At 43.8% G+C, this 13,128-nt stretch overlaps 1 protein-coding gene across 1 annotated transcript; it reads right to left on the bottom strand.

The window, feature by feature from the left end:
• Window positions 1–1,576: 1,576 nt before the first annotated feature.
• Window positions 1,577–12,873, bottom strand: stk17al (serine/threonine kinase 17a like). Its single transcript, XM_086086745.1, has 7 exons — window positions 12,580–12,873; window positions 8,880–9,092; window positions 5,350–5,494; window positions 4,674–4,800; window positions 4,462–4,510; window positions 4,186–4,365; window positions 1,577–2,738 (listed from the first exon to the last, which is right to left on the bottom strand). The coding sequence occupies exons 1-7, from the start codon at window positions 12,693–12,695 to the stop codon at window positions 2,447–2,449; spliced, it is 1,122 nt and encodes a 373-aa protein (XP_085942871.1). The 5' UTR covers window positions 12,696–12,873; the 3' UTR covers window positions 1,577–2,446.
• Window positions 12,874–13,128: the final 255 nt, after the last annotated feature.

Here is a 13,128-nt window from a genome sequence, read left to right as displayed (position 1 = left end):
GTAGCCGATTTGGCCACTTAGGGGCAGTGTGGTTCCACGCAGTCTAATACACTGTTAAATTAAGAGAATAGAAGGAAAAAGTCACGAGTTATTCCAATAAAAGTTTTTTTTTGCAGTGTGGCCGTTCTTTTGAGTGATTAAAGTGCCGCGAGTAGCGCTCTAATTAGCATTAGCGAGTCAGACTGGAGTAGATCATTACAATTCCTTGCACATCTATAGATTGAAGCAAAAATCATTGTCAATCAAATCATTTTGAATAAAAAATCTTTCTTAATCGCAGACCCAAAAATCGGAATCGAATCGTGAGACATTCAAAGATTCCCACCCCTAATATATATATATATATATATATATATATATATAATGTTCCCTCGGTATACCATGGTTCCCTTTTCGTGGCCTCGCTGATTTTTTTTGTGAAATTTTGCGTGGTTTTTTTTTCATTTTTAACATGAACATCATGCAAATCAACTTGCGATTGTGATTGGTTAGCTAGGATCCCACCATGAACCAGAAGTGTTGACGTCATCCAAATTATGCGTTTTTATTGGTTTCGACACGCAAATATGTCATGTCCACTGCAATCATTATGTGTCCGAAGGGGTTCCGCACCCACAGATTTGCATATTTAAAAAAAAAAAAGGAAAAAGAAACTTCAAATGTTTTTGTTATCCCTCTCATTCCTATTTTTTGGGAAAAAATATACACTGAATATGGTTATCAGCACTTTGTGAATAATTTTTGGGGTTAACCCCCCTAACCCTTTTCTTTTGTCTTAACCAATACAATTCAATGGCTGTCAATTATATGCAGGTTTTCATTATTAAAGGTCCTTTCTCCCGTGAATAGCGGTGGTTGACTAGGTTATAGTTATGTATGCTAAGTTTTCATTCACCCCTTCGAAAATATGCATTTCATTTTTTTGGGCCTTGGAAACAGTTCTGCTTGATTTACTTGTTTAATTTGATTTAATTTAACATATTCCCATTTTAAACTTTGAATAGCAAATATCCTTATCCATATTCACAAAAACAAATGTATTTGACTTGGAATTGGAGGGATTTACATTAACGCACAGAATATATAACTCTAACAGGTTAGAGTTTTATATTCTGTTTGAATTGTCAGTCGCAACTGCGTCAGTCAAAAAAGCTTGACTTTGCACTTGTAGTGAACTCTTTGTTTGCACTAAACCTTCTGTACTCATCTTATCTTCACTTACAAACTCAAAAGAGACAAACTGATCCGGTGCGGTCGTTTACTGCTCTGTCGTTCCTGTGAGTTCTGTGTTCGCACCTGTGCAAGGTGCTGCTCGTCCACGCTGATGTCTGTGTCAACGAGTTTTACGTGATCCAGCTGGACAAGATTATCTCTTGCTAGCCACGGCTGCACATTGAGCAAGTCGAAAGTCCTTTGTACAGTAAATGAGCCGATTAGGAAATGAGACGTCAAAAATGCACGATGTCGACGCAGAGTGGTGAAGTCAACTCGTTGACTAGTCAGTGTGTTGTGGCCTTTTTATGGATCGTTTCTATCGTGCGAGGTGGATGTGATAAATAATGCACAGATTCAGTCATAAGTTTGATACAAAATGTACATGTATTTCTCTTTACATTTTGCAACGACAATAACATTTATTCACTTTTAAACAAAAAAAAAAAAAGTCCATGAGGACAAGTGCAAAACTGCCTGAAATCCGCAAGCAGAAGGCGACGACTGAAAACACATAAAAGTTTACATTGAAAAAGCCAGACGTGTTACCAAATTGATACACAGACGGACGAGAAAAAGTCTTGAGTTCATTGGTCGAAACGCCAACAATATTGCGACGCCTTGCTCCCGACTGTTGTGTCTTGTATGACTCTTCATCAGTTATCATTCAACTATTTCAGCCTCCATGAGTTATTTTCAAAAACTTGCTGCATTCTCGCAGTTATGTACAAATTGTAAAAAAAAAGAAGAAAAAAAAAAAGGTGCATAGACTTGTGCAAACGCCCAAAAGAACAACGTGACTACACCAACGTGGCACTTTTTCCAGGCTCGGGCTGTGCGATTGCGTGAGAAGTCCTTTTTAACAAAATGTTTTTTTCTATAAAAAAAAAAAAAAGGAAAAAAAGTGCTCAAGATTGTTTTGAAAAAGTGAGAATGCTGACTTGGGCAAACGGTAGAGGCAAATGTAACATAAATATACCATATAAAAATTAACTTATTTTTCGCTAGTTCACTGTAAAATGTCCAAACTTTTTTTCGGTTTTCTCCTTCACCAAGAACTCACTGATGACGGATAAGACGTTTGGAACCAGTTTGGGTTCCCTCTTGAGACCAATCCGCTTTGGAAGGCTAATTCGGTTTAAAACGAGGAACCACTCTTCTTCATCCTCATCATTTATCCGAGTGAATCCACACAGTCATCTCGAAAGCGCGAGTCTGTCTGTCTGTCTGTCCTTCAGCAGATGAGCTCCTGCTGTATTTCGGGCCGAGGGGCGAAGGGGGGCTCGGCAAAGGAGAAAGAGCCGCAGCCTTTCTTCAGCTCGCCCTGGCACGGGCACGTCAGGTACGAGCCCATCAGGCCCAGCTCCGGGGACGGCGCCGGGCTCTCGGGCTCCGACTCGGACTGGCTGGTGTCGCTGGTGTCGGGTTCGTCCAAGGACGACAAAGACCGCGCCGCATGGAGGTGCACGAGGGGGTGGGGGTTCAGCCAAGGGTGGCTCAGGCATTCCTCCGCCGTGGCTCTCTTCCTGAGAACACAATAACATCACAGATGAGTGGAAATTTAGAGATTTGTATTTATTTTTTTTACAAAAAGGAACAAAAAATAGGTTTTGCTCGGAAAATGTTCCCTTTCGTTGATTACACAAGGAATGTTTCTGTCATCCCCAGCTAATTCATCAACGCTGACAGGAGAGAAAGCGTAATGGACACTTGCTTTTACCCACTAATTCCACTTTCTCCTACTTCTGCTTCACATTAACAATTATTTTTCAAAATGGCCTCGTTGCTGACTTAATGAGGAGACGCTCGACGGAAGAACAAAAGGGTTTGAGATGACAGGCCAAGCTAAAATTGTACAGTAATGCCCCACCAGCTACAGCTACACCGCAAATAGTAATAAATAAATAAATAAGTATAAATTAGCGCTAGCTAACATGATTCCAACAATCTTATCATTTGGTGACTTTGAGTTTGTGTTAGTCTGCTGGAGTTATTTGGGTTTTCTCACAGTTTAATCACATCATGGCAGTGTCCTGTTTAAATTTAAAAACTCAGAACTCAGTCTGTCACTTTGCCACCTTAGGGCCCTTGATTTTTCATGTCGGCTGACTCTTGGCATAGTAGTAACTATTGGCTAGCGTTAGCCACGCGGCAACGTGACGCTACATTTAAGTAATTTTGTCATGTTATGTTGGTATTTGGAGAAAACAACACAAAAGTGTGGTATCACTGAGAGTGGCTAATGCTAGCATGTGCAACAATGGACAGGCCATAAATATGAAACTAACCAATGACAAACAAAAAATATGACACAAACAATTTTTTTTGCACACCATTCGTAATTTTGAAATGTGGTATATTGGGACCATCGCAAAGAGAGGAATCGCTGTATTTGGATTTTTTTAGACTAGTAATTCTCACAGAGCGGTACAAGTACCGTTAGTGGTACACAGGCTCCCTCTTCAGATATGTGAAGGAATCACTGCCCAGGTACAGTTCAGTTGTATTTAACTTGTTAGTACAACATTTGCATTTAATCTTTGGGGACTTTTTAGCTTTTATTCAGGTAGTTTTTTTATTGAAGCATTATTTAAGAACTTTTTTTCTTCTTCCTGTATTTAAGCACTGTTTTAATGTTCAAATTGTGCGGAATGTTTCTGTGGCTTCCAGAAGTACTGCATCATACTGTATATTTTTTATGGAATAAAAACTGTCTTGTTTATGATAAATACTTAGGCCTACTATGCTACTGTGTTTTAATATTGGGTAAAGTGAGTGCAGGATGACGAGGAACTGGACCCAAATGAGTCATGTATCCATTTTGAAGTCATCACATCAAATAATGCTGCAAAATTTAGTCAGAACTTGCGCAACAGGAAAGCGATTTTGGCCTCATGCGCTCACTTCAGACGCGTTTCCGGCCTGACTCACACCCTGAATGTCTTACGTACTGTACGTCTCTGTAAACCTCACCTGGGGTTTCTCACCAACAGGGACTTGATGAAGTCGACGGCCGGCGACGAGATGTCCTGGAAGGTGTCGTGCGAGTACTCCACGCTGACCTGGGAGATGTTGAGGAAGGTCTCCTGGTTGTCGTCACCCAGGAAGGGCGACTCGCCGGTCAGCATGACGTAGGTCAGAACCCCGATGCTCCTGGCCGTGGGAGAAGACGGATGACTTGTCAGCTTATGTAGCACGGTTTTAGCCCTGTGGGTCAGGGGCGGGGGATGAGCTATACTGTACACTCACCACATGTCTGTAGCAGTGCTGATGGGTTCATAGCTGAGAATCTCTGGTGCTAGAACACAAATGACCTGAATTAGCCAATGGTGAATAGGCTACAAATTACATACAATAATCCCACTGTATACGAATTTTCCAAATAGACTTTTTTCCTTTGTGGTTTGTAATCAACATAAAATGTGTGTCATGTTCCTGTATTGGGTCATTTCTGAACTCACCAACATACTCCGGAGTACCCAGAATCTCGCGGACTTCGCTGATGCTGTCCATGTGTCTGGACAGGCCGAAGTCTACAATCCGGATGTCGCCCAGGGGCCTGGCGCTGGTCAGCAAGATGTTCTGTGGCTGCGGGATTGCAAGGACTAAAAGTTACATAAGCGCCAAAGTCGGTAGCGAATGAGATTTGCTGATGAGCTTGGTTTGAGATGAAAAGCACCCTGGAGGATTTGGAAGTCCGCGCCGTCAGTCGGCATCTGACTGAGCCTCAGATCTAAGCTAAGCCAATCAGGGAGAACGGGTCGGACATCGCATCCGATGACTTCCCGGCTAAATAGTTGCAGTGCACAATGGCTTGGACTAACGCCAGAATTGCTTGGGAACAAAATTGCCTGACACCCCAATCATGACCCACTAGGGATTACTTTTATCAAGATGACATGTTTTCTGGCGGAGAAACCGGATACTTCAAGGACAACGACCCTTCAAAAGAAAAAAACAACTAAGTAATATCCTAGTTACCTCATCTACTGTTATTAGACGCCCCCCCCCCCCCCCCCAGCCCACCCATGGGAACTAGGCTGCGTGCAGGGGTTACATAACGCTACATATCTCCATCACCTCCAGGGAATAGTCTGCCCCATATAGTCACGTAATGTCCTATATAGGGCCTCTTACCTTCAGATCCAGATGCACCACATTGTTCCTATGCAGGAAGGCCACTCCCATTAGGATCTGCTGGGCCAATCGGATTACGTCTTTCTCCGTGAAGGCGTCGTCGTTGTCGGAGACGCATTGGTCGAAGATCTCACCGCCGGCGGCACTGGTGTGGGAAAAGAAAAGGGAAAAACTGAGCAGGGAGAAGACTTTCTCTACAGGAGGTCTTTGGTTTTGGTTCTGACATATATTGCTTCCAGGTTGTGAATGATACCCAATAAACTACTTTTCATTAGCGCAGTTTTGCGATAAACTGACTAGGACGCTTTGCTATAACGTACAAATGGAACTTCATTGTAAACAGAGGACTCCTTTTAATGACATTTTCATTTCCGTTTGTTACTAGAGATGTACAATTTATTTTTTCATGGTACGGGCTAAGAATGAAAATGGGATTTGGGTTTTTATGGACATTGAATTGAAGTTGAGTTACATCAGTGTTGCTGGCATAGAAATGGGAGTTCAGAATATTTGGAGTGACATTTTCCTATTGAAAACACTTTGTGATGGACGGCACCTTCCGACTTGCATTGAAAATCAGGGTTTTGTTTCAACTTGTCTCTTAAATTGAACAAACACAACCTTAGTGCCGAGTCAATCTTCTTTTTGGTTTGCTTTTACGCTAGGGGTCAAAAGCCATCCCGTCCTGTCCTTTCGATGTTATTGAGGACAACAAACCGAAACCTGACCCCACATTCTGTCTTCATTACATAAGCCCATGTCTCTGTGTACTTTGGCTTGACAACAAGTCCAAATCTGTGCTAATGGTAGCCTCTTTTTTCCAAATCTGTGCTAATGGTCGCCATTTTTATTTGCCATTGGCTAATCGTGATGGCCGAGTTGGCAGTACGTTCAGATAAGAAGATATATGCGGGGTGGGTTGACTGTTATATGGATGGAATTAGCACTTTATATTTTAATCAGGCCTCTTTTCAAATGAGTCTAAATATCTGATACGCATTAGGAAAAGCATTTTGGATATAAATCGCTTGATAGGCATTAAACTAAGTCTTAGTGATGAGATTTGTAGAAAAGGCGGCAAAAGGTTGCGGTTGGTTACAAGAAACTGGAAGAACATCTTCCCAGGGATTATACCTCAAATAACGATTTTTTGCGGATAATTCGTCCCGCCCGCTACACTTGTGTAAAGCGAAGTCGTGGTAGATCAAGGCATGATGCCCCATCCGTCACAACGGTTGACAAGGTTCAAACCCCTCCCCCCCACAAAAAAACCTGGAAGCATGTGTGGAGGATTTAGACAGTTACACGTGCTCTTCATCGTCCGGAGGAAACGTCGCAAAAGGGTTACGTAACCGAGTCGGCCTCCCGGACGCTGCGCCCTCGACCGGCCTCAGCTGTGAAAACAGCGCCGATGTTTTGCTGGATTTGGAAGATCTGATCCTCCTTGTTGTGATCCTCATCGTTGAAAAAAACCCCACCGATAGCATCGACGGAATGCGTTTGAAATGCATATATCGGGTGTACTTTCATCTGTCAACAAAGAGGAGACCTTGACCTTTTCTCTTGGAGTGTTTCGCTTCATAGATCTTAGGTCTGCGTTCACAGTTAATCGGATCAAATTTGAGCACCCCCCCCCCCCCCCCACCCCCTATTTTGTTTAAAGTCAGCAATCGGATTTATGTACATAATTATCTTGTGGTGTGGAAATTTGTCAAATGTGAATTTTCTCCCTTTCATGTGTGGGGCCTTTCACAAAAAAAACTGTTAAGATGTTAAAAGTCTTTATATTTATAGAGAAAACATTTTGGGTCTATGATCCTTCCTTGCTCTCACGACTTCAGATGTTCTTCCCCGACAGCAAGCAGCCAGATTAAAGCCTGCAGTCGACCACATGGACGAATGGATGAGGTCAGATCAGTCCTAAATCTCCAAGTGTGTGGCTATTAAACTTGTGGGGGGTGTGTGTGTGTGTGTATGTGGGGGGGTCTGAAGCTTGTAGCGAGTTAGCCTCCTGTTGAGCGAGTCTGCTCCTGCTTGGCTGTTCGGTCCAATAAGTTTTAGGACCTCCAGGTTGCTGCCAGATTTAAAAAAAAAAAAAAGACCAGCTGCAGGCCAGTTTAGACAGTGCAAGATTGGAAAAGCATTAAAAAAAAAAAGTTCTCTTCATGTAACTAAATGAAAACAGGAAATTAAAAGATAACTTTCAAGTCGTGTCTTAGCCAGGGTAAACTTAAATGGCTTAAACTATAATTAATTTAGTTGTGGCTGTTTTTTTTTCTTTTTGGGATTATGTCCTGGGGCAGTTAACACACCAAGTTTTAAACGGGAAATGTTTTTCAACTAAAAATGGGGCAAAATGCTTAGTTAAGTTGCTTTGGTCGTTTTGAAAACATCACAAGCCCCTTCGACACTATTAATATCTCAATTCAAGCATTTAACCTCCTTCCAATCAAAATCCCCAAAGGCCCAATTATCTGATGTCTCTTAGAGTTCAACCAGATTAACTGGTGGGGTGTGTCGAGGAGATTTTTCCTCCCGGTGATGGTGATGGGAGATGAAACCAGACGAAAACAGATTACTCGACTAAAGTTTAGGCTGGGAAGGTGCAACTAGTACAGTAGCGACTGACCCTTGATGATTCTTTGGGGTATTTGTTAGACTCTTAAAAATGGGAACTTGCTTTTTTTCTTACAAAGTGACATCTGCAACGACAGCCTCTCTGCGGTTGGGAGTGAATCAGGCCAGTCGTCTTTACCTAATCTTTTTAAAGTTCAGATCTGACTTTTCATGCAGACTTTGCCCAGACTAGTCATTTTGCAGTAAGCAAAGGGGGGGTTGTGCGGTCGGCTACTGGCTGCAGCTGCACGTGAAGCGCTGAGAAACTAGCGTCTATTTCACAGACAAGACTGCGGATGTGGTTGCGGCTATGAGAAATGTGTGTGAGAGCGTGTGTGCGTGGCTGCCGGCGCGCTACTTTTAGCAGCTTTGCTTACTGCCTCACACAGGAAATATGTAGAGGAAAAAAAAGTGAGAGCAAATCGTGCGACTCAGTGTAACCAAATGCAAACTTGACTTAATACGCTGCTGTGGGGGTGACCTGCGGTGCTACTTCCCGCTTTTGCGATTCGTTAGAACTGTCGGTGTAGCATAGCAGCAAAGCCGCAACGAGACTACTTAACATTTCAAACCGCGAGCTTGTTTGCGAATAAGTTTCAATTTCCTGTGAGCGTTTAAAGGTATTCTACGGAGTCATTCCTCTCACACTTAAACTTACTGGAACCGCGTGATCGCTCGGTTGGCCTCGGCGCTACATTTTGAATTTTTATCTCCAATTTTTGCAAGCAAGTCACATGTCAATAATGTCACTTTAAGCTGCCGATGCAGTAATCATTCCTGGGATTCTCCAGGCTTTGTAAATTACAAGCAAATCCTTTCCGACCCACTTTTGGCCCGGCTCAAGCTCACGACCCACGTGAGCAGCCGTTTCCACTGCGAGCTTTTCATTCTTTGTGGACGGCGGTTGGTCTTACCATTCCAGCACCAGGACGATCTCGGTGGCCGTCTCGTAGACCTCGTGCAGGGCCACCACGTACGGGTTGCATTTGGCCAGCTCCAGCACGGCGATCTCGTTGAGGATGTCCACGCGGCAGTCCTGACCCTTCCGCCGCTTGCGCAGGAACTTGGCGGCGTACTGCTTGCCCGTGGCCTTCTCCGTGCACTTCTTCACCACCGCAAACTTTCCCCTGGAGACACACAGTCGTTTACAGTACATTTTAAGTGGCAATATTTTTTCTAAATATAAAAATATGGACAGGTTGGATTGAATAGCGCAAACATGCCACAATGGGCCACACGCAGACAAAAAAAAAAAGGCCAAGTGATTTCATTGGACAGCACAGATGTTGCTATTGAGCTCAAATATGTGCAGAGGAAATGCCATTAGACACTCAGCAGGCCTCTTCTTTTTTTTTCCTGCTTGGAAGGTCTGACCAGTGGAAGCACAGGCAGTTGAGGATTCACAACACTGCATTAATGCAGTGCTTTTCAATTAATTTTGATACACCCCCCCCAAGCAAGAAAAAATAGTTGGTTGCCCCCCCCCCCTCCCCCCCTCAACTCTCCATTGCAAATATAAATAGTAAATTTGTCAAGATTATTGTTTTTATTTTATTACTTTTTTTAAGTACACCTATTCAGGTAGCTAATACTCTTTGAACAGTTTCTAATAATAATAATAATAATAATAATAAGAGCACCACTGCCATCTACTATAGTGATTTGTGCAAGTACACATTATGGTAGATTTGGGGTGGGGGGGCTGTTCCTCACACTCCACATCGCACCGTTTCCCCCCGGGGGCTGCCCCCTATTTGAGAAGGACTGGGGATAATTTACTCTGATGGTTCTGAACTCCTGTTTCTATGAGAGTAACTCAACTACCCACCCAGTCAACGCTTGCCTCGTAACGTCCGTTAATCCCAGAGCCCATTAGGAATTTAATGTTTTCATTGTTGACCAGTGCCTCGCACGTACATAAAATGATGTATGAGTCGTAGACATGCGTTTTAATATGGCAACACTGCAAAACTAACAAACGGCAATGAAATGAGAACAGGGGGGCCTTCGTTTACACAGTCCTGTATCTATGGCAGCAAAGTTACCTGAATTTGAATTTAAACTTATGCTAGTTATAAGAACAGAAATATTGTGCGAAACTCCTTGTTCATCAGTACCGGTCCTTTAGGAACCGAAGACCCACTTATGGATAGTAAATGAGACTGTCAAAAAGTTCTGGGGTTAACATGTTCATTAGTCAAAGGTTAAGATGCTCTCCCCAGCAGAAAAAGACCCCCCCCCCTCCTTTTTAAACACAGCTGACAGCAACATGGACAAATGGACGCGCGTTGACGCCTCCACAAGAGGCCATGACAGTTGTACAAAAAGCTAACCAGTTGGCACCAGACAGGAGGACCACCCACCTGATCAGGCCGGAGGCAAGGGGTGAGACAGTTCGGGATGGGGTCATTGGCTCATTGGTTTAGCTGCAGCCATCGTGTTTTGAAAGTGACCACAATGTACCTGAAAGGATCCAGTCAGCGTGGTGCTGCTCATTTCCCCCCGAACATTCCCACACTGTCGAACCAAATCCAGCCTCCCTGTTTGTGGTCCAGAGCCTCTGGGTCATTGTGCACAGAATGTAAAAAGGCAAAAACCCCCATCAGAGACTTTTCTCAAGTTAATTAGCCCTGTGGAGAGGGAGCGCCATGTGGGCTGGGGAACTACATGTGTGATGAAAAGAAATGATCAATGGCCGCAGAGGCCGTCGAGGGGAGTCTTTTCAAAGAGCAGTCAAAGGTTACCAAACATGGCTGTCATCCAAAGGGGCTATTAGACCAAAACACATTCATGTCGTGGGCTTTGTATGCATGTGACAGCACTTGACCAAAAACGCTACAGTAAACCTCTGACGATTGGTGAATCACATACGAGCTCACGCAAATTTTCACGTGTCAAACATAACTTCCGCAAACTTTTGTGATCTTTCTGTAAGGATGCTAGCAGAGGAGTAGGTCGCTTTAACCATTGGCCAGTTGGCTTGACTGCAAAGTGCCGCAAGATGGAAGATTCCCATAAAAAGGTCCTACAGGCAGGGGCGGCTCCTGGCGAGGTTGACGTCGGAGAAAGCGGAGTGAAAGGTCTCAAGATAATTACAGAGAAGGATCCGGATCGCTATTAGCAGCGGTGGAAGTTGACTGCTGACACGCAGCTAACGGCTTGCTGCTCCATATGGAGTAATTATGGGAAGATGTCATATGCGTTAGTGTACATAGTGAATGTTGTGCTGAAGCTTGAAGGAAATCAGAATTAGATCCTTTCCCAAAATCATTCAGCCCTATGATGAAACAAGGATTTACACTCACTGATCCAATCAAGCCTTCACCCCCCCCACCCCCCTCTCTCACAGACAGTCAGAACTTGTAGAACCCTGGCAACAATTCACCAACACAACTGCAGCGTGACCACATTACCATGTCATCATTATTCTTAAGAAATAGACTCCCTGTGACTTTTGCGCCATTAAAAATGACACGGGCATGTACTCGTGCCTGTGTTCCTGTTCCTGCACAGAGGCCCCCGCGATGTTCTCTTCATGACGGTGATAAAGGAGCCGATTAATAGCCGGCCGCAAACATGCTCTAATATGCTCAGCATCCCCTTCTAACTGTACAAACTATAGATCTAATCTACAGGAATGCAAAGACTCACACACACACATGCAGTACACACTCCATGCACTTAATGCGATTACAAGGGTCGATTTCAAGCTGATGCCCACAGGGACAAAATAAACGGGGGGGGGGGGGGGGATGCTCCTGCTGCTCTGTCAAAAACTTTACAAGCCCCCCCGCCCCGACACAACACAGACATACAGGTCCTGGCTGCCGTCCCAGGCTATCCCAGCGTGCCTAGCTGCATTCGCGTCCCTTTATTTCTTGATGTCGACTTGCTACTATTTAAAACGCTGTGATGAACACTTTGCTCACCTTATTTGGCACCATGCGCAAGTATGGCAAAATATAAAACACCTCATGGTATGGTATGAGTCAGCGAGTGCAATCTCGAACCACAATCAGGATTGTAGTGTCAAATTAGAAGACTGGCAATATGAATTATAACTGAGTGCCAAGTATACATGAAAGGAAAAATGTTATGTTTGATAGTGTATAGAAGTATCCCCTTGTAAAGAGTTCATACCCAAAAATGACTTCAACACAGACTTCTCAGTCTTGGTGGCCAGTCCGCCTCTAGCCCAGAGAGAAAGGATGGATGGACTTCAAGATAATAATGCCGCACAAACTTGGCTTCCAAAATAACATTAACGTACAATGTTCCAATTTTTTGTTTGCTTTTAGATGAGACCGTCTTTACTATTCCCACAATGGGGAAATTCCCACATAGCTTAGAAAAAAGGTTTGTTTTCCCTCCCAGGAATTCCAAATTGATAGTTTTGCACATGCAAGATTTCAAGAAGGATCATTTCTGCACAGTAATTCCAAAAACGGTCTTTTTGGCAATCCACACGCGTCTCACTCACACGTGCCTGACGCAGATGAACTAATATGATTAACACAATCACTTTAGCTTCCAAAGCGCCGTGGGACGCGTTCCATTCGAGGCTTACGGCTCACTAGATACATACAAAACAAGGAAGACAAAAACAGAACTTACCGGCCCAGTTCTTTACCTGCCAGCTCGTAATTGGACGCGAAGGGATCCGATTTTATCCTGGTATGGATTTTTGCCACCATTCCGCTCTTGTTGTCAATCTTCGCCGCGTTTAGCATCGTTAAACAAAATTTAAATCAACTGTCTAGGGACACAACAAAAGTGCTGGGGGGTCAGGGAGGGCTGAGCATAGTCATAAAATATGTCACACAGGAGGAAAACAATCCAGATTACACGATAGGAGGAAGGTGAGTTACTGACTGCTGTTTAAATTGCTCTAACTTCCTCTCTTCGTTCCAGTTAATAAACTGCTACTGCTGGCCCGCCTGTCTGGGAAACGTCACCAGGCGCGACCCAATCAGCTGTCGTATATAAGCGGAAAAGGGCGGGGCCAGGTTTCGTGCCCATTGACCAGCTGGCTGTGAAATTTTCAGGTCACACGAGTTTGCAGGTAAAAGCGCATTCCACATTTTTCAAATTACTTTACTGTACTGTACAGTACAGTACTGTGCTGTGCACTTGCACAGCAGCGATAACCTTGGTTGTAATGTT

Source organism: Leptonotus elevatus, chromosome 1, assembly GCF_054856555.1.
Source record: "Leptonotus elevatus isolate MCC_2025b chromosome 1, RoL_Lele_1.0, whole genome shotgun sequence".
NCBI classification, from domain to species: domain Eukaryota; kingdom Metazoa; phylum Chordata; class Actinopteri; order Syngnathiformes; family Syngnathidae; genus Leptonotus; species Leptonotus elevatus.
The sequence above is the reverse complement of the archived record's forward strand: the minus strand, read 5'-3'. Positions and strand labels throughout refer to the sequence as shown.